At 46.7% G+C, this 20,160-nt stretch overlaps 2 protein-coding genes across 7 annotated transcripts in view; one reads left to right on the forward strand and one right to left on the reverse strand.

The window, feature by feature from the left end:
* The window catches only part of SLC7A9 (solute carrier family 7 member 9), a 33,970-nt gene extending 20,401 nt beyond the window's left edge, over positions 1–13,569 (forward strand). For all 6 annotated transcript variants that reach the window (XM_045293863.1, XM_045293867.1, XM_045293865.1 and 3 more), the window contains 4 exons: positions 2,305–2,401; positions 6,342–6,491; positions 11,389–11,563; positions 13,209–13,569. In XM_045293863.1, the coding sequence (XP_045149798.1) occupies positions 2,305–2,401; positions 6,342–6,491; positions 11,389–11,563; positions 13,209–13,270 (484 nt within the window). In that variant the 3' untranslated portion in view covers positions 13,271–13,569. The remainder of the gene's footprint in view (positions 1–2,304; positions 2,402–6,341; positions 6,492–11,388; positions 11,564–13,208) is intronic.
* Positions 13,570–14,619: 1,050 nt separating this feature from the next.
* TDRD12 (tudor domain containing 12) overlaps positions 14,620–20,160 on the reverse strand; it is an 82,203-nt gene continuing 76,662 nt past the window's right edge. Inside the window, exons 26-31 of the mRNA XM_013005202.2 lie at positions 17,321–17,430; positions 16,197–16,260; positions 16,001–16,114; positions 15,755–15,908; positions 15,599–15,665; positions 14,620–15,296 (exon numbers count right to left, since the gene is read on the reverse strand). Coding sequence (XP_012860656.1) covers positions 15,205–15,296; positions 15,599–15,665; positions 15,755–15,908; positions 16,001–16,114; positions 16,197–16,260; positions 17,321–17,430 — 601 coding nt within the window. The 3' untranslated portion in view covers positions 14,620–15,204. The remainder of the gene's footprint in view (positions 15,297–15,598; positions 15,666–15,754; positions 15,909–16,000; positions 16,115–16,196; positions 16,261–17,320; positions 17,431–20,160) is intronic.

Consider the following 20,160-nt stretch of genomic DNA (forward strand, 5'->3'; position numbering starts at 1 on the left):
TTTGTTACATTCCCCTTGATCATGCCCTACCAGGTCTCCCACCCCCACCTCTCCACCAATTTGGATCGCTTGTTGTTCCCTTGTCCCTGGGTTTGTTAACACCTCTTGCGCTTTCACTTGTGTTTCTTTGAACACACCCCACCAGAGGGTCTCTTGTCAGACTCAGCTCTTCACAGTTGATGTGAATCCTGGGACAGTTGTATTGACTTTGAATACATGATCATTATTATTATTATTGGGGTTTTTAAATGGTTGTATCCTGATTTAATAATCCATCAAATTTTCTGTTTGAAGCTACTGATGTGGGAATTATATTTCTAATTTTTTAGTGAAAGTCTGAAAACATCACACGAATAGAATCTATCATACCCCAATGCCCCTTCATTCCTTGGAAGGCTGTTCCATGTCCATCATGTCCAGCAATGTGGGGGCCACTGCCAGCTCACCGCTTGACTGCAAAGCTCAGAGTTAGCTGTTCAAAACCACAAGCTGCTCCATGGGGGAAAGATGAAGGTCAACCTGGGCGGAGATCAACTCCATAGCAGTGGGGTTGGTTGGGTTTTGGTTTTAGCGTATTAGTAACACCTTGTTCATAAACCGACCCCTTCTGTCATTAAAGATCCAGTTTTCAGAGCAGCAAGTCTTACTGCTCTCTGCTTGCCTTCCTTCCGCAGTGCGCTCCTGCGGAGTTCAGCTTCATCCTCACTTTCATTAGAGACCCTCCCCTCGTTTTCAGGAGCATCTGGATCCATGCCTCCTCGTCTTTGTTTATCTGAACACTGATTTTTTTCTTTGGTGTTGAATGATAGTTGAACTCGCTAGAATTTGAATCTGAAAGATCAATTACTTACATCACTCGGGAGATATGGTCTCTCATGAGACATCTGCCTTGTTCAGAATGCCCCATTTTGTAGTCCCTTTTCTAAATCCGGCAGTCCTGAAGATGTTTGGCTGATGTTTCGCCCTCTACCATGTCTGTAGCTCAGCATGTTTTCTTTGATGTCGTGCAGCACAGCCCCACGTGGTCACCAAACCCCAAACCAAATTTCCTGCCCTCGAGTTGACGCCAACTCACAGCATCCCACAGGACAGGGTAGAGCTGAGTTTCTGGGACTGTACCTGTTTATGGCACAGGAAGCCCCCACTTCCTCCTGTGGAGCAGCTGGTGGTTTCAAACTTTTGACCTTTTGTATCACTCAGCCAAACGTGTAACCACTGTGCCACCAGGGCTCCTCCTGAAGACTCACAGCCCGTTTCAACTCTGCAAGGCTCCCTGCTGTTTTTGAACCTTGCCTCACGCCATCCGATGGATGTCTTCTCTCTTAATTTCCCATCTCCATTTTTTTAGCGCTGTATTTCTAACATTTTGTTTTCATTTATATCTAGTTAATTTATCTATTAACTTTTAATTACTAGACTGTAAACCACACTGACTGTCATAACGTTGATTCTGACTCATAGCCACCCAAGAGGAACTGGGTGGAACTGCCCCGTTGGTTCCACGACTTGAAACCTTTTACCGGAGCAGAAGGCCTCCTCTTCCTCATATGGAGCCACTGGTGGGTTTGAACTGCTGACGTGGTGGTTAGCCACCCAACACGTAACCACCAGGGTTCTTTTTAAAATAATAAACAGTACTTCTAAAGAGCAATTGTCTAGCTATTTGTTCTTTCCCTAGTCTCTTTAGTATTTTAGATAAAATATTTCAGGTTGCTGAATTACCAGTTCTTGGGGAGAGAATGATGTCACTTGTATGTATCTTCTGATTCAGTCTGAATTGTCTTATTTTTTTTTAAGTGTGGAAATTCTGTACTGCTTGGAACTGCCAAGGGGAGCCCTGGTGGAGTAGTGCGACCCACAAGGTCAGCAGTTTGAAACCACCAGCTGCTTTGAGGGAGAAAGATGGGGCTTTCTACTCCTGTAAAGTATTCCAGTTTTGGAGACTCACAGGGCAGTTTTACCCTGTCCTACAGGGTCACGCTGAGTCAGCATCGGCTCAGTGGTAGATGGCAGTGAGGAGGGGGAGGGGGAGTGCCAGGCACGTCTGTGTTTGCCGCGAGGTGGCCCAGGAGAAACCCTGGCTCTGAACCAACTTTCCCATTTGTTTCTTGCCTAGCTTTAAAACTCAACCCCTTTTCTCCCTCTACTGGCTTTGGTGACCTCCCTGCACCAGGATGCACGTAACTCCTCCTTCCTGTCTCTAGAGCCCACTCACCTCCAGGAGCCGCTTTCCCTGCAGGTGAGCCCCTTCCACCCGCTGTGGCATCGTTGGTGAAGCTGAAGTTCATGTGCCTTCTTTTGCAGACTCATTTATGTGGCGGGTCGGGAAGGTCACATGCTGCAAGCCCTCTCCTACATTAGTGTCAAGCGCCTCACTCCAGCCCCCGCCATCATCTTTTATGTAAGTATGGATTCCGCCATGGAAACACCCTCCCTCACGGCAGAAAGCCCTTCAGTTTGCGAGCCGAGCGCCAAACTGTGCCGCGGAGGCCATCCTGACACGGCGGGAGGAGAAAGTCAGGCACGGAGCCACTCGCTGGTGGTTTCAAATCGCAAACCTTGCAGGGAGCAGCCCACCCACTACACCTCGACAGGTCCTTCATTGCTACCCAGCGGGTTCCGGATAACCCAGGGAGCCCTAGCCTCAGGGAGACGGACTGACCGTCAGTCCTTCCGGGTACAGTTAGCAGCCCTTTGAGGACAGAGTAAAACTTTGCGGAGGGTTTTGCAGGTTGTAAATCTTTACAGAAGCAAACCTATCACATCTTTCTCCAGAGGAGTGACTGGTGGGTTTGAACTGCCGGCTTTTTGGTTAGAAGCTCAGCTCTTGATTGCACAACTCTTGAATACATTTAAACTGTTGAATCGTATGGTATGTGGATTACATGTCAATTAAACTGGTCAAGTGAAAAAAGAAATTAGATAGGAACCTTAAGAGGCCTTGATATGGATTGTGGTAAGTGTTGTAGAAGCCCCCAATAAAATGATTTAAAAAAAAAAAAAAAGGGGAGGCGTTGAGTTTATGGGATGGGGGAGGGACAACTCAGAAAAGGATGAGGATGGTCGCCTGGGTCAAAGAACGTGATTCATGTCCCTGGATCGCACACGTGGAAACTAGTGAATTAGTGAACACTTTACTAGGGGCGGGCTCGACAATGAGAACATTACATAAATGATAGCAAACAGAGACAGCCCGTTAGCCACTGCGCCGCCAGGGCCCGTGGTACTCGAGGTGAGACAGGGATATAGAAGCCCAAGACCTTTCAGCCACGTGCCTCACCTCTCCGCTCTTGTTCCGAACGTCACTGTGAAAGATGCTGTCGCCCAAGCACGCGCCTCTCCACCCCTTCCATCCACGTTTGTCTCGCTCTGGTGACAAGCTGTACCAACCGCCAGCATGTGGCCTTGAAGGATTTACGGGTCCTGGGCAACTCGAGCGGGAAGTCCCTCTCACACCTTCTCAGGGGAAGAGTCCTTCGTGTGCACCTGTCCTGAACACAGGCCTCGTCTCAGGGAGCCAAGTGTCAGCACCCTCCCAGGTGACAGCTACTATGCTGACATAGACCCCCCCAGGGGAAATACCCGTCCAGGTCAGTAACCAGTGCAGGTCAAGGCCAGACCGAGATGGCCTCCGCCTATGTCTCCTAGACCAGGTGCTTTTCCTGTGATGGAAACTGCGAGAGAAATTCATAATTACGAAGTGATAAGTGTGTGTGGCGAGAAACACCCAAAAGCTCAAGAACTGAGCATATTTTTCCCATAAGAAATCATGTATAGCAAGTCATTGTCTCTGAGGCCCCCAAATGACACTTATAAATTAACTTCTCCAGTATTTTAAATCACCGTGGAGGCTCTTAGCTTTCTCCCCTACCACTGTTTGGGATCCGCTATTGCCATCGAGTTGTTTCTGACTTATCCGAATTATCAGTGACTTTTCAACCTTTTTAATGTTCTGGGCTCTTTGTTCGTAGTTAATGATTCCACGCCTTTTAGAAATCATTTTATTAGGGGTCACACCTTTTATTAGCTGCTTTCATCATTTTTCTCTTCTTCGAAAATGTTGGCACTGAGGACTTGACCCTGTTGTAATCTATAACAGCCAGGGCAGACAAGCGGTGGCCTGATTCCAACGTCGTCGCAGTGTTTGCTTGCTGTAGCTCCGCTTCCTCTGAGCTTTACCACCGGGATCCCCACCTTTCTTTGGAGCCATGGCGATGCTATTTCTACAGAAAACAAAGAGTGTCGTAAGGCACACATTCAAGCACTCCATGCCGTCTGCGTGAGAGCGGGGCTTGGACGGAGCGTCAGTCACCCCTGCGTGTCCTCCGCAAGAAGGGACCGGTGGCACACTCTCAGCTGCACAGGGTTTTTGGTTTGACCAGTGAGCAAAGGTATGGACATCGAGCAGGGATTTTTGAACTTTGCTGTTCGAGTAGTGGAAAGTTCGAGCATGGATCCACTCAACAACCAAGGTATCACTGAGAATGTATCAAATGGATTAGGGTCCGTTCACAAGTATGCTACTGAGATTCCTGTCATACATGTGTGGTTGTTGTTTTTTTAAACACGCTAAGGCATGTCTCCCAGGTCAGCGGATGGCTGCAGACAGGTCCTCTCGTTCAGCCTCTTTCCCTCGTGTCCTCAGGGTGCCGTCACCAGAGGCCCATCAAAACAGCGGCTTCCCAGGGACAAGGTCGGTCACTTAAAGTTAAGGCAGAGGGCCGGCTTAGACGCTTGAGTGGACTGGGTTTTGCTTTTCCCTCAAGGAGTGATCTTGATCGATTTCCTTGAAAGACAAAATGGAGGCTTACCCGGAAGAATTTTTAAGAAAATTGAAAACTGCATTGGAGTTTTAAAAAGGTCCTGAGAGTTGTCCCAGGCCTGTGTTTTCCATCATGAGAGTACATCTGCTCATTCGCAGAGGACCGCAGTGCCGCCGGATGAGAATTTGATTGGGAAACAGAATCTCATCCAACTTGCAGCCCTGCTCTGGCCCTTCAGGCTTCTTTGTGTTCCCCAAACTCAAGGAACATTGAAAATGAGCACGTTGGAGTCTACTGATAATGCCCAGGGCAGGATTCTTCAAGATGGGTTAGTTAGAGGTTCGAAACGCCATCTTCAGAAGTGTAAAGACCTAGATGGAGGATTTGTAAAGACACAATAACTACACATTTTGATATTTTTACTTAATAAGAGGTTTGCATGGTTTGGTAGAAATACCTCTTGACATATATATATATATAACACATATGAGGGAACTCCAAAAAATTTGAGGGAGAATTCCATTATCTTTTTTTTAATAACTTTTATTGGGGGCTCTTACATCTCTTATCACAATCCATACATTCCTCTAAAGTGTCAAGTATATTTGCACATATGCCGCCATCATCATTCTCAAAGCATTCTCTTCCCACTTGAACCCCTATAGCAGCTACCCATTTCTTCCCCTCCCTCCCCCACCCATCCTTCCTCACGAACCCTTGATAAGTTATAGATTATTTTTTCCATCTTACATTGTCCTCTATCACCCATCACCCACCTTCGCGTTATTTGTTCCCCTGGGAGGGGGTTCTAGTTGATGCTTGTGATCAATTCCCCCTTTCTGCCCCCACCCTCACCTAATCCTTCTGGTATCTCTACTCTCCTTGTTGGCCCTGAGGGGTTTATTTGTCCCGGATTCCCTGTGTTGCAGGCTCTTATTTGTAGCAGTGTGCATGCCCTGGTCTAATCTGATTTGTAAGGTAGAACTGAGGTCATGATAATGGGGTGAAGGAAGCACCAAAGAGCTAGAGGAAAGTTGTGTGCTTCATCAGTGCTGTGCTGCACCCTGACTGGCTCATTTTCTTCCCTGTGACCCCTCTGTGAGGGGATGTCCAATTGTCTACAGAGGGGCACTGGGTCTCCACTCCATGACCCCCCTCATTCATATTGGTTATGATTTTATTCTGGGTCTTAGATGCCTGATACCTGATCTCGTGGACACCTCATGATCACACAGACTGGTGTGCTTCTTCCATGTGGGCTTTGTTGCTTCTCAGCTAGATGGCTGCTTGTTTACCTTCAAGCCTTTAAGACCCCAGCCACTATAGCCGGGCACCATCTGCTTTCTTCGCCACATTTGCTTATGCACCATTTTGTCTTCAGCGATCAGTTGTCCTGTCACTTTTCAGAAACAACACCTAGCACAACGAACATCTACCAAATATGACAGGGGAGAAAGGAAGATTTTTCTCCCCCATGAGGTTATCCACAGTAAAAAGTGCTTCTGCGGTCTCCTGTGAGGCGATCGGGATAATGTTCTATGTACCAGTGGCCTGAATATCCATTCTTCTTCCCATTAGGGTATCATAGCTATCATCTACATCATTCCTGGGGACATCAACTCCTTAGTCAATTACTTCAGTTTCTCTGCGTGGTTGTTCTATGGCATGACCGTCCTCGGACTCATTGTCATGAGGTTTACAAGGAAAGAACTGGAAAGGCCTATCAAGGTAAGCTGAATGCCCCAAATTTCACATGGCTTTGGTTTCTTCTTTTTTGAGAATAGATTGTATTATTTAGAGCTGTTTTAGGTGTAGAAATTGTGCAGGAAGCACACCGTGTTCTTATGTATCCTTCCCTATGTAGAGGACCTAATATTAAAGAGTTTAAGAGGGAAAAAAATGCTTGGAAACTGATTGTGGTAGCAATTGTACAATTATGCTTGATCTAATTGAACAATGGAATGTTACAATATCTGTAAGAGCTCCCAATAAAATGAGTAATTAAATTAAATTTAAAAATAGCAAGGCCTGAGGCTGACTGTGGACAAGACCGTCAATTGCTCCTATGCAAGTTCAGATTGAATCTAACAAAAATGAAAATAGAGCCAAAGTGCACCCTGAGTACACCCCACCTGAATGCAGAGAACATCTCAAGCACAGATTGGAACCCAGGACTGATGGACCTACAGAGACAGCAAGTAGAATAAGGGATTTGGGGGAAAGGTGGGGTACAGTGGTCGTGTCGGGGTGAAGAGGAGATTATATCAAGGAGTCCTTGTAGACAAGGAATGTTTAAAAACTGACTGTGGTAGCAAATGGACAATTCTGCTGGATGTGAATTAACTATGGAATAATATGATATTTGTATTATTTCCCAATTAATAATAAAACACAAAAAGAACAGATTTGACGCATTGAGCACTAATGAGCATGGGATGACAACAAGAACAAGATACATGGAGAAACCTTGAAACCAGGAAAGAAACAAAAGACCAAGTTGGAAGTCAGAAGAGATTCTGAAATTTGTTCTTGCATGTAGAATAGCAAAAGCAGAGAAAAAATGATGGAGAAAAAGTGCTGAATAAAATATTTCAAAGGGTAAGCTTGAGACGCTGGAGTAGTCTAATGAAATGTACAAAGATCTGGATTAGAAATCCAAAAAGGAAGACATGCTCGGCATATACCAAGAAAGAATTAGCGAAGACAGTTCTGGGCTTGCGGTAAAATATCAAAGGGTTCAATGGAAAACATGTTGGATGATGCCAGAAGCATCAACAGAAGAGGTAAGGAATAGATAGTCACTGCAGCAGAAAGACCTGTCGGCATCCAACCACTTCAAGAGATAGCCTATGACCAAGAACCCTTATGATTAAGAAGTCCAAGATGCACTGAAGGCAGTAGCCAAACGCAAAGCTTCAGGAATTGATGGAGTTCAATGGAAATGCTTTAATAAGTTGATGTAGCACTGGAAGCACTTACTTACCTGTGTCAAGAAATCTGGAAAACTATCTGGGGCAACCAACTGAAAGGTCCCTATTTTTAACCTTTCCAAGGAAAGGTGACCCAACAGAATGTAAAAATTGTGGAACAATATCATTAATACATGCAATAAAATTTTGTTGAAGATAATTCATAGAGCTTCAAGAAATTCAAACTGGATTCAGAAAAGGATGTGACATGGTGGACATCAACGGTGATGGCAGATAGATCTCAGCTGATGTTTACTTGTGTTTTATTGACAAAGGCTTTCGACTATGTGGCTCATAGCAAACTATGAATAACATTGATAAGAATGGGAATTCCAGACTTACTTCATGGTCCTCATTCATAACTAGTACATAGACCATGGGGCAGTTGTTCAAACAAAGCAAGGGCATACTGTTTTAAATCAGTGTGGTACCCTGTTTCCCCAAAAATAAGACAGTGTCATATTAATTTTTGCTCCCAAAGACACACTAGGTCTTATTTTCAGGGGATGTCTTGTATTTCCATGAAGAAGAATACGGTACACATTTATTGTTGAACAACAAAAAAGGAAATTTATTACCTGTATAAGGTACGGTAGTAGTTGTCATCACAAACCAGCATAACCAGATAAACTGTGAATCCTACAGTATCAAGAATGTCTTGGTACTACCATTATTTCCATGTACAGCAATCTATGGTACATTTACTCAATGACAGTCATGTCATCATCTTCTGGAACATCATCATAACAATCCAAACCCTTATTTTCGGGGAGGTCTTATTTTCGGGGGGATGCCTTATATTTCAGTGAGAGGCAAAACTGTAAGTAGGTCTTATTTTTGGGGGATGTCTTACTTTTGGGGAAACAGGGTAGTTATATAATCTGTTGTCAATTTGAGAGGATTAAGAGTGAAGGGGTGGAGTTTAGCCTGTCAATTAGGTCGCAGCTTGATGACCTCAATTGGAGGTGCTAAAGAGGTAAATAGCTCTCTGGAGGCAGGATGCAGGCTGAGTCCCTGGGGGACATTGCAGCTGACAAGACACATGGAGCTACTCTAGTGCCCTGAACTGGAGGAGCCACATGGAGACCCCTGTCAGCGCTGAGATGCTTCCACCACCACTGGGCCCACAAGACTTTGCACCCACTGACCTGTGATCTTCCTGCATTTGACATCATTGTATGTGTTTCATGAGTCTGAAGAGGAGTTTATGGATTGGTGTTGGACAGATGGGCTAATATCAGACTTATGGGCTTGATCTGGACTGGGCTGTGATGTTTTCTCAATACTCAATTGCTCTTGTACATAAAGGTCTTTCTTATACACATATGCGTGTTTATGAATTTCTCTAGTCTCACCCGACTAACACACTCAGAAAAGTTGTGCATCTGGGCTGTATCCTTCCACCATACTTAATCAATCTGTATGCTGAACAAAGAACTTGAGAGGCTGGAGAATATGGCATCAGAATTAGAAGAGGGCTTATTAACAACCTGCATGATATAAAGATGATATAATTTTGCTTATTGTAAGCCAAGAAGCTCTTACTGATGAAAATCTAAAATTGCAGTCTTCAGTATGGATTGCGACTAATTGTTAAAAAAACAAAACAAAATAGAAAAATGTTGCCAGACCTAAGGACATTTTGAGTCTTTCAGTACTTTTTATACTTTTTCAAATAAACTTGAAAAGTACTCAGTATTGTTGGGTTTAACCTCTTATGCCATGCACATTCTTGATATTCAAGCATTTAGCATTTAGCAGTTAGCATATTTGTTTTTCCATGGGGGCCATCATTAACATTTCATTTGAAATGCAAATTATTCCTGAAATATGTTGTTTTTCAGCATAAATGTTGTGCATTTTATCTTAGTGCTTGGATTAAAACATTTGTATTGTTTGGCTTTCTTTCATTTGCTTTGTGTATTTAATAATTGCCTTTTGTTTTCTAGTCTGCTTATATTTTGTATTGTACAATAAATTTATTTTAAGCTGAAAAACAAAACAAAACAAAACAAAACAAAACCCCGAATCCCACAACTGGACTAATCGGCACTCATTCACTGTCATCAAGTCAATTTAAAGTCCCAGTGTCCCCACAGGACAGGGCAGAACTGTCCTGTGGTTTCCAAGACTGTAACTCTTTACAGGAGTAGAAAGCCTCACCTTTCTCCCTCAGAGCAGCTGGTGGTTCTGAAATGAGGACCTTGCAGTTAGCAGCCCAACCCCGGGGGTAACCACTATGCTCCCAGGCTCCTCGTGATAAATGGAGAAAGATCGACGTCAGGATTCCATCCATTGGCTTGCTTGGACTCACAACCAATTCTCATGAAAGCAATTCTCATGAGAGCAAGGGGTGCATTGTCCTGGGAACTCTGCTCCCCGGACTCTTCAAAGCGTTAAACAGCAAAGATGTTCCTTGGAGGACGAAGGTGCAGCTGACCCCAACCATGGGATTTCCAACTGGTTCACATGAGAGTGTTGGACAATGAATACAGAAGACTGAAGAAGAATAATGCATTTGAACTAAGGTGTTAGCGAAGAATATTGAAAGTACCAGGGACTGCTAGAAGAATAAACAAGTTTGTCTTGGTCTAGAATGCTCCTTACAAGAGGATGGCAAGACTGTCTCACATACTTTGGGCATATGGTCAGGAAATACCTGTCCAAGTTGACTAGAGAAACAAATTCATAGACACTCATATGTGTATAAGAAAGCTTTACATACAACAGCAATTGTATATTGAGAAAACACACCAATCCTGTCCAGATGCAGTTCACAAGTCCAATATTAGCCCACGTCTGACACCGATCCATAAATTGCTCTTCAGACTCATGAAACACATGCAATGACGCTGAATGCAGGAAGATCACAGGCCAGTGGGTGGAAAGTCTTGTGGATCCAGTGGCAGTGAAGCATCTCAGCACTGGCAGGGGTCCCCACATGGCTCGGCCAGCTCTAGGTCTCTCGTTCCATCAGTGTAGCTCCATGTGTCTGTTCAGCAGGAAGATGAAGCAGAAAGTGTGGGTCTGGCCTCCAGTGAACTATTTATCTCCTTAGCACTTCCAAATGAGGTCACCAAGCTGCGACATGATTGGCAGGCTATTCTCCACCCCTTCCTCAAGTTGACAGTAGATTAGGTAACTGCCACAGCCAGGACATCATGCTTGGTAAAGTGGAAGGGCATCAATAAAAGAGTAAACTCATCAATGAGATGGATTGACACAATGACTGCAACAGCGGCTCACACAATTGTGAGGGTGGTACAGGACCTGGGTGTTTCCTTCTGTTGTGCATAGGGTCACCAGGAGCCACAGCTGACTCTGGGCCACCCACCCACAGGAGTGGGACTGGGCCGCGGTGGGTTTGTGTTAGGACGGCTGAGTAGGAAAACACGAAGCAAGCAGTGGGAATAGAAAGCGCTGTCGTTTCTCTCATGAAGTATTTATTTTTGTCAGCTTTGACCACAGACTGTAACCCACAATATTTACTGAAAATACGAATTTCTGTGGCAAAATATTGGAAATGATTGAAATTGGGTGCGGAGAACCTGAAATTCATGATGATCTTCTTGGTTGCTGTGTGTTTTGTTTTTTCTATCGTGGAAGTGCCCAAGCAGAAACCAGATGCTAACCACAGCACTCTGTTCCACCAACAGGTGCCCATTGTCATTCCCATCCTGGTGACTGTCATATCCGTGTTTTTGGTGCTGGCCCCGATCATCAGCGAGCCAGCCCTGGAGTATCTCTACTGCGTCCTCTTCATCCTCAGTGGCCTCATCTTCTACTTCCTCTTTGTCTATTACAAGTTTAGCTGGGCTCAGAGGATCTCAAGTGAGTATCTGCCCGAGGGCTGGCGTGCTGCCATCGGGAGTCCCAGACACCAGACTTCCCGTCATGGCGTCTCACACGGTGCGGCCCACTTCAGCTTGTTCTTAGGTGACCCGAGGCCACACCTCACAGCAACATCTCTGGGGCCACCTGCGGTCTCTGTGGTCCCGTCCATCACTAAGGAATAGGACCACAGAGTGGTGTATCACGTGAGGGGCTCAGCAGTATCTCAGACACCCAAGAAGTGGCAGCACTGGGACCAGCGCTGGGGACCTGGGGCTGAGCCCTCCCGTGACAAGGCGGCAGGTCTTGCTTTCCACTGGGCAACCTGGCCCCACTCTGTGCTATGACAATTGTCTAAGGAGGTCACCGAGCCCCCACCCTCACCAGTTGCCACCCAGGGGGTCAGGGGAAACTTGTGCACCGTGGGGGCCCCTGGGGCTGCTTGCTGAAGTCGATCATCAGGCTTTCCTCCTGCACCTCAAAGGAAGTCTCACTCACACCTACTTGTCTATTCTATTCCCAGCCCTTTCTGACTACAGCCTCTTTTGCAGGAAAGCCCATTCATAAAAGCCTTTGGGGTCCCCTTCCCAGCACCCTCGGTGTCTCCTGGCCTCTCTTCCCCCTACACTGAATTCCTTAAAGGCAGGAACTGGGCTGTGGACGAGTCAGTAAACAGTGGATATCTAACAGCATGTTAACAGCCAGCGAGCAATGAACAGTTACTGATCGCGGGTGGCTACGGCAGCCAGCCTCTTCATCTGGTCTGCACACACGTGTGCAGGGACTCCTGTGGGGGCTCTTGTGTGGCTGTCATTCACATACATACATTTTGGGAGAAAACAAGTGTGAAAGAGCCCCACCCAACCCCGCTGGCGGGCAATGCAGCTGGCCTGAGACGAGCACGGCAGTCTCTTCAGCTGGTGAATCGAGCTGCCAGCACTGTCTGACCGTGGTGTGACAAGTGAGAGAGGCTTTGTTTCCATTGTGATGAACAAAGTGAAATGAAGGCCAAATATGGCTGATATTTCCGCCAAGGGTTTTTTGTTTCCCTGTAACATCTTGGCCCAACCACGTCCTCGGACCACGTCCTTTGACGTCCGTTAGCACGGGAGCAGGGTGTTTTCTCCCAGGCCTCTGGAAATGAACTTGGATTTGACCTCACTGGCCTAATGGTACGAAGTTTTGTTTCTTGGTAGAAACTTTAGCCAAGCTTTTCTCTAGAAAAACTGGTAAGAAGGTGTGATTGAGGAGGCGAAAATAAAATACACAATGTGCATTTTAACCGAACTGCTGTCCGAGAGCCTTTCCACGCTTGGCCAGCCTGTGGTACTAACATATAATATATTCTTACTTTTCCCTAAGAAGTTGCTGGGTGGCAATCATTACTTCGCAGGCTGTGCCCAATACTGTTATTTCCCTCCACAGAACCGCTGCAGCTCCCAGGGGGTCCGTCCATTTGTCCAATCTCTCAGCACGGCTGTGCAGGGCTTGACAGGGGTGGCAGCCCCCTCCCCCAACCACACCTATATAGCAAGAGTCACCAGTGAGAGGCCGGCTCCCCGCAGGCAGGCGGGCAGCGGCAGGTGGCAGGGAGGGTTGTAACTGACAGGCTTCAGCTGCATTCTGTTCCTGGTTTTCCTTTCAGAGCCTGTGACCATGTACCTGCAGATGCTCATGGAGGTCGTGCCACCTGAGGTGGCCCCGTAGCAAGTCCAGCCTTTGGGGGCCCTGTCACAACTCTGAACTTATTTTTGTAAGCAGTATTTGTGGTGATTTCTTCGGGTTTTTCTTAGGGAAAACAGAATGTATTGAGATGTTTATGCTATCTAACGTTCAAATATCCTTTATTCTCTGTGGGGTGTTTCTTACGGTTATTGGCTAAAGATGTGCTCTCACACAATGCTGATGGCAGCAGGCGTGTGGGTGGGGCTGAAACCAGAGTGCCACCATTATGGTGGCAACTATTCAACTGCCCCAACTTTAATAAAGGGTATTCTTTAAATCAATGGTAAACCAGGTCTTTTTTTATATATTAAAAATTGGCGGTGGTCAGCCTGTGTGATCACGAAGTGTCAGTAAGATCAGGTATCGGGCATCAAAGAACAAAATATCAATTCATTGTGAATGAGGCGGAGTGTGGAGTGGAGACCCAAAGCCCATCTGTAGGCAACTGGACATCCCCTTACAGAAGGGTCACAGGGAGGAGCCAGTCAGGGTGCAGTGTAGCACTGATGAACATACAACTCTCCTCTAGTTCTTTAATGCTTCCTCCCCAGCCACACACTATCATGATCCCAATTCTACCTTACAAATCCGGCTAGACCAGAGCATGTACACTGGTACAGATAGGAACTGGAATCACAGGGAATCCAGGACGGATGAGCCCTTCAGGAACAATAATGAGAGTAGCGATACCAGGAGGGGAAGGGGAACGTGGGGGTAGAAAAGGGGGAACCAATCACAATGCTCTACATATAATCCCTTCCCTGGGGCTATATGTATAAAAGTACATGAAGGGAGACATCGGACAGTGTAAGACATGAAAATTTATAAATTATCAAGGGTTCGTGAAGGGGGGAGGGAGGGGAAAATGAGGAGCTGATATCAAGGGCTCAAGTAGAAAGAAAATGTTTCGAGAATGATGATGGCAACAAATGTACAAATGTGCTTGACACAATGGATGGATGTACGGATTGTGATAAGAGTTGTATGAGCCCCCAATAAAACGATTTGAAAAAGTACTTAAATTGGCAATGGTGTTGCTTTGACTGAAATAGCTATTTAAAATATTAAAGCACTGATCACTCCCCCACCTCCCCCTGCCATTTAACCTGGTGAAGCCAGTGGCAGGTCTTCCAGGTCTACCATGGCAAGTGTGATGCCCAGAACCACCAAGTCTGTGTTTTCGGGAGGGCCCTTGACTGGTGTTCGCATCATAGCACCCCATCAACCCTCACTGGTCTTTCCCCAAAAACAGAAAGGTGTGGTGGGAAAAATTCCATTTTATATCTGACACTAGGGGGAAATGTTTAAAACAAACAAAAAAGTCAAACATGTTTGTGAAAACACAAAAACTTTATTGATGACATAGCCCAGAAGTCATCCGCACTACAGCTGTATGTAAGCAAGTTTAGAAGCACAAAGCCAAGTCATTTTTACCCTGTATTTCCAAAGTTGACCCCAACCGTGAAATCAGTACATATCGTAGCAGCAGCAACAACATCTGAGATGACAACTGGTTACCTTCCACAAGCTGGCAGCTATGCCCTATGGACGGTAACCAGAACTTCAAACAGGAGTACAATTAAGTGTCGGAAAAAAACGACGAACGCTTTCACAGCGCTGTCTGCTAACCGGGTGAGAACCTCTAAGCTGCTGCCGCTGAGGGCAGGCCCGCTCTCCCGGGCGCTGGGGCTGTTTGCCCCGGCAGCAGCTGGCACCCCCAGATCCCCCAAAGGCCACCTCGAGAGGAACTTTTCACCACCACCCAAGTCCCGGTGCCACAAGATGGCCATGGTAGTGTCTGCGTCAGGTGGGAACCGGCATGGAGATGGCTGCTTGTTTTCCTCGCGTCTAGTCGGCACCACTGCGCCCATGTTTGCACCCGGCCTCCGGGCCACTCTTGGGGACTGGTCCACACCTCATTCACTCTCATTTTCGCTGGCCTCTGAAGTGTCGCCACTGGCTTCGGCTACTTCTGCCACTTTGCTTGATCGACTTTGAGAATACGTAACTACAAAAGTTAGACGTTATTAAAAACATGTAACTACAGAGAAGACTTTTATTCTGAGTGATGCAGACTAAGCCCCTGGGGTTCTAGCTCCATCTATTTTGCCATTCATGTACATCTTCGTTATTTTAGGTGAGCGACAAATAGGTAAGATCTGTCTGGTTATAAGTAAGTGATCCTCCTGGAAGAACAAAGTGTCAATTGTACACTGCTAACTGCTTTGTTTACTTTGAAGCAAGAAAGATGTATTTGTAAGCAAGGCCTTGGCCCGGGGCCAGGTCTTCTCTGGGCCGTGGGCAGCTTACCCTTGGAGAAGTGGTCGTCCTCTTCTCTCTCTTCCCAGTGATCAAAATCAAACGCCACGTGCGGGTTCTGCTCAAGGGGACAGTGTGCCAGTGAGTGAGAGGAGAGGAGGGGCAGTGTCCCGGGCAGGGCAGGCCCCACAGCCGGCCCCAGCTCACCCTCTGCTTGAGGAGGCCTCCCCAGGGCCCCCTCGTCTCCTTGGCAAGCGTGATGAGGGGCTCCTCGTTCTTCACGCTGCACCGGCACTCACCCTTCAGGATGTTGGCCTGCAGCGCCATGTCGGCCACGTAACGTTTGTCTCCCACCCAGGCACTGGGTGGACAAAGGGAGGGAGAGCCGGTCAGTGTTTTCAAACTCAAAACTTCTTGTTTCTAGCCAACTTTATGAAATGTGCCTCAGCCTACCTGAAAATGACCCTGTCTCTGAAGTATTTACACCTGTATTCTTTCACATTCCGTAGCTTTATCTTTAGGATGACCACGTCGTCCTTCTGAAACCACTTTACCTGCGGGTGGAAGCTACAAGAGAAGGACTCCCATGTTCACCGGAACGTACACCCATGTCAGGGAGAGCCCGCGCTCCAGCAGTGCAAGGACCCACCTTCTCAGGTCTGGGAGGGGAGGCTGCTGAGTGGGGTCGGCCCTGCTGCTTTCAGACAAAGCTTCTGCACAAGAGCAAAGTCAGGTTTACTTATCTGCAACTCTGAACATAAACACACATCATTTTTTTGCACACTGTACACATTTTTAGCTGAGAAATTACTCATATGAAGGGTCAAGTTCATTGTAGCCCAGTATTCAGTTGCAAAGAAATATTAAAAAGTACATCATTTTGTATAGCTAAAAATAAGTTTTGGCAAATCTCAAAATTAGAGAGCACGAAAGGAAAAAGGACTGCCTACACTCAGGACCCATAGGTTCCCGATACTCAGGCTTCTTAGAGTCTATCTGAACCTGTAGGGCCCCTTTAAAGACAACCTCGGGAGCAGTAACCACTGGGCCCAGGCAAGTGAGGGGAACATCATGTCTCCTCCAGGCCGCATCGTTCCATCCGGAGATTGGAACAAGAGTGGGCACGGCTAGCTTTGCCCCCGCCGGAATCTTTGCTTTGTTTGATCCATCTTTTTGGCCCCTTCAGGTGGTCTGTCATCCGATTTGCCCAGTGATCAGCTCATTCTGCACAGTGGTTGTGCTCCTAACGGTGTTAGTGCAACAGGCCCAAACTGAAAAGCACCTGCAGGGCTAGCAGCTGGGGGTGCGAGAGACAAACGGTGGCACGTTCCCAAGAGCGATTCCAGGTCGGCAGCACACAAGGACGGCTATCTGCCACGAAGGAGATGCAGCGCATGGACAGCAGGGATGGTCAGGCGGAGGCGCTGGGTGTGGCCCCGGAGCCTGGTCTCCCTCCCATCTGGCGAGAGGAATGGGGCTGGGAGGCTGGGAGTCAGACCGCGATTACCAGGGGGCCAGCTAGACAGGGGTCCTAGCAGTGCCCAAACCCTTCACTCGTGGGTCCCACTTCAGGTGAGAGCGCTTTACTGCAGGTGTGTGGTGCCTTAAGTAACGAAAGGAAAAAAGGTGCAATGTGGAAGCAAGGACAACATGGACAGCAGAAATGTCACTAACAGGACGCTGCATGATGTGTCTGTCTGTCGGTGCAAAGTCCGCGACAGGAAGAGGTCATACTATGAGTGACTTAAGTTCACCCCCAGCAACAGCACTGACCATGCTCTGGGCTTTCTGAGTTGGTCTCAGCATCGCACTCTCCTCCTGACGCCGGGGCCTCTGTGGCGGGGCTCTGCAGACCAGCGGCACCTTCTGCTGCAGGAGGGAGCCTGCACAGAAGAGGCAGAGGTTAGCCAAACCTCAGGGAGATGCTCGTGGCAGGGACTTCTCACAAGAAGTGAGAGGACTGGTGACTGTGAGTACAATCACCTGGGATCAGAACCTGCCTCCTCCCTGCTAGTCCAGATCAGCCCAGCTACCCAGTTTCTACTGTGGCTTTACTTGGGTACATTTTAGAATTTGGTACCAACCTTCTCGGTGCCCACTGGGTATTAACACAGCCTGCCTTCCATCAGCCAGAGGGTTAATTTCATTTGTCTCAAAAGCTTGTTTCATCTTTGAACCAAAGGCTGCTTCCCCATAACCATCCCAGCTCTCCCATTCCCCAAGGCCCTGGAAATGCAGCCCCTCCCCCAGGCAGCTCCTGCCAGCTGGTGAGGTGCTCCTGCTTCTCAGCAAACGGACTGTGAGCAGGCCGGGTGCACAGCTGGTGCCCCGACCTCGTTCCCGCGCTGCCTCATCTTGGCAAAGGCATCTTTTTTATTTTTCAATCATTTTTTACTGGGGGCTCGTACAACTCTTATCACAATCCATACATACATCCATTGTGTCAAGCACATTTGTACCATCATGTGTTGCCATCATCATTCTCAAAACATTTGCTTTCTACCTGAGCCCTTGATATCAGCTCCTCATTTTCCCCCTCCCTCCCCGCTCCCCCCTTCCTCATGAACCCTTGATAATTTATAAATTATTATTTTGTCATATCTTACATATCCAATGTCTCCCTTCACCCACTTTTCTGTTGTCTTCATTTTTAAAGGGGTATCGTAACATAATTTAAAAATTTCTATTATCTTTGGGCTCTATACTCCTATAAAGAGTTACAGTCTTGGAAACTCATTGGGGCAGTTCTACCTTGTACTATAAGGTTGCTATAATCAGTGTGTTAGACAGGGTTCTCTAGAGAGATAAAACCAAATTGCTGATAATTTAATATATTTATTTATAAAGATAATTAGATATATAACAAGAAATTAACTGTTAAATCATACACAGATAAGTACATACTACAAGAAAGAAACAGTTAAATTATAGAGCACTACAAATGGCTCAATTCAACTCACTCCCGTGAGAGAGTTGTGAGAGACTAGCAGGCCTTCAAGTCTAGTCTGCTGCCAGAACTTCCTCTATTTGTAGAGAGAGCTAGGCTATGTCAGCACAGCAGCCAATCAGAAGGCAGGTCACCAACTGCCAGTCCCCAGCTCCAGCGATGTCTTAAAGGGCCCTCAACTTACAGCGACACAGTCCACAGGCTAGGCATCTCACAGGTCGTGCAGCCTTTAAATTGAGGCACAGAACAAGCAAGGCAGCTGCACATTGGTCCGATGATCAAAGAGCGAGAGACAAGAAAGATGAGGCTCACCAAACCATTTATCTCTCTGCCCTTCAGTTAATCCCACTTGTGTTTATCGGCCAGGCTGGCACAATAAACTATCTCAATCAGCATCAACTCAATGGCAGTGAGTTTGTTTTTTGGGTTTTATATATACCACAAAGCCTACCCCCATCCAACAACCTGCACTGACTGACATGTACTGCCCAATGACATGGGTCACGACCTTCCTGTCTCTGTCTGCACTAGCTGAGACTCACAGCCGTCGCTCAGCTTTCCATCCATGCTTAGGGTTAAGGCTGCCTGCGGGATCCCAGAAAGACACGGGAGCTGTGGTTAAGACCCGTGTTTCCCACTGGCTGGGCAAAACTGTTGATTTTAGCTTAAAGGTGACTTCAGTGGGCAGTTTCGGTCCAAGGTTTAGGATTATCTCTGGGCAACAGATTTTGGGGTTCCCCCGGGCTCAATGTGGAGCCACTAAGTTTGAGTTTCCTAAGAATTCAAAACCTTGGTCCAAATTTTTCCCCCTTTCGACTAGAACCCATACTTGATAAAACTTTCAGTAATGGCACCAAAAACTTTCAGCCAGACATCATTTCATTATTCTGGTAAAAAAAGAACTTTGGTACAAATGTGCTTGACACAATGGATGTATGTATGGATTGTGATAAGAGTTGTACGAGCCCCCAATAAAATGATTTTTAAAATACCCCAAACTTTGTCCTTATAAAGAAATCTTTCTTTTCCTTAAAATGTGTGTGTGTGCGTGGGGGTGGGGGGGTGTCAAAGGCATATATATAGCCTAAACCCACAGGTACCCTAACTTTCTAGTAGTAACACTGAATGTGGTTAATAAACGCATTTATGTGGTAACATACCTATTTATATATTACATATTACATATGTGCATTATATTCACCATGTTGTACAACCCACCATCACTGTCCTGTTTTTTCACCACATCACACAGAAACACTGTCACACCCTCGCCCACGGAACCTCGAACTGACTTTCTGCCTGGGAATGTGCCCAGTCTGGGCATTTAACTTACGTGGACTAACAGTATCTGCCTTACGGCTTCTGCTTTATGAGCACAGTTTCATTCCAGTGTCAGGATGTCAGTACAGCGAAATCTTGTCCCATGCTGGCACAACCCTCAGTCATCCATCTGCCGAATGAGCATTTAGGCGATTCTCACTTCTTAGCTACTGTCCACATGCTGCAGTTCGTGTTGGTGTGCATGTACTACGTCTGAGCTTTCAATTATGCTGGTGTACACCTAGGAGCGAAACTGCTGGGCCCGATGAGGCTGTGCACCACTTCACCTTCCCAGCAGCCGTGCAGGGGGTTCCAATGTGTCCACGTGACACCCCCCCTCCCCCCC

Source organism: Echinops telfairi, unplaced genomic scaffold (assembly GCF_000313985.2).
Source record: "Echinops telfairi isolate 266 unplaced genomic scaffold, ASM31398v2 ScPeMD7_2291;HRSCAF=2852, whole genome shotgun sequence".
Lineage (NCBI taxonomy): Eukaryota > Metazoa > Chordata > Mammalia > Afrosoricida > Tenrecidae > Echinops > Echinops telfairi.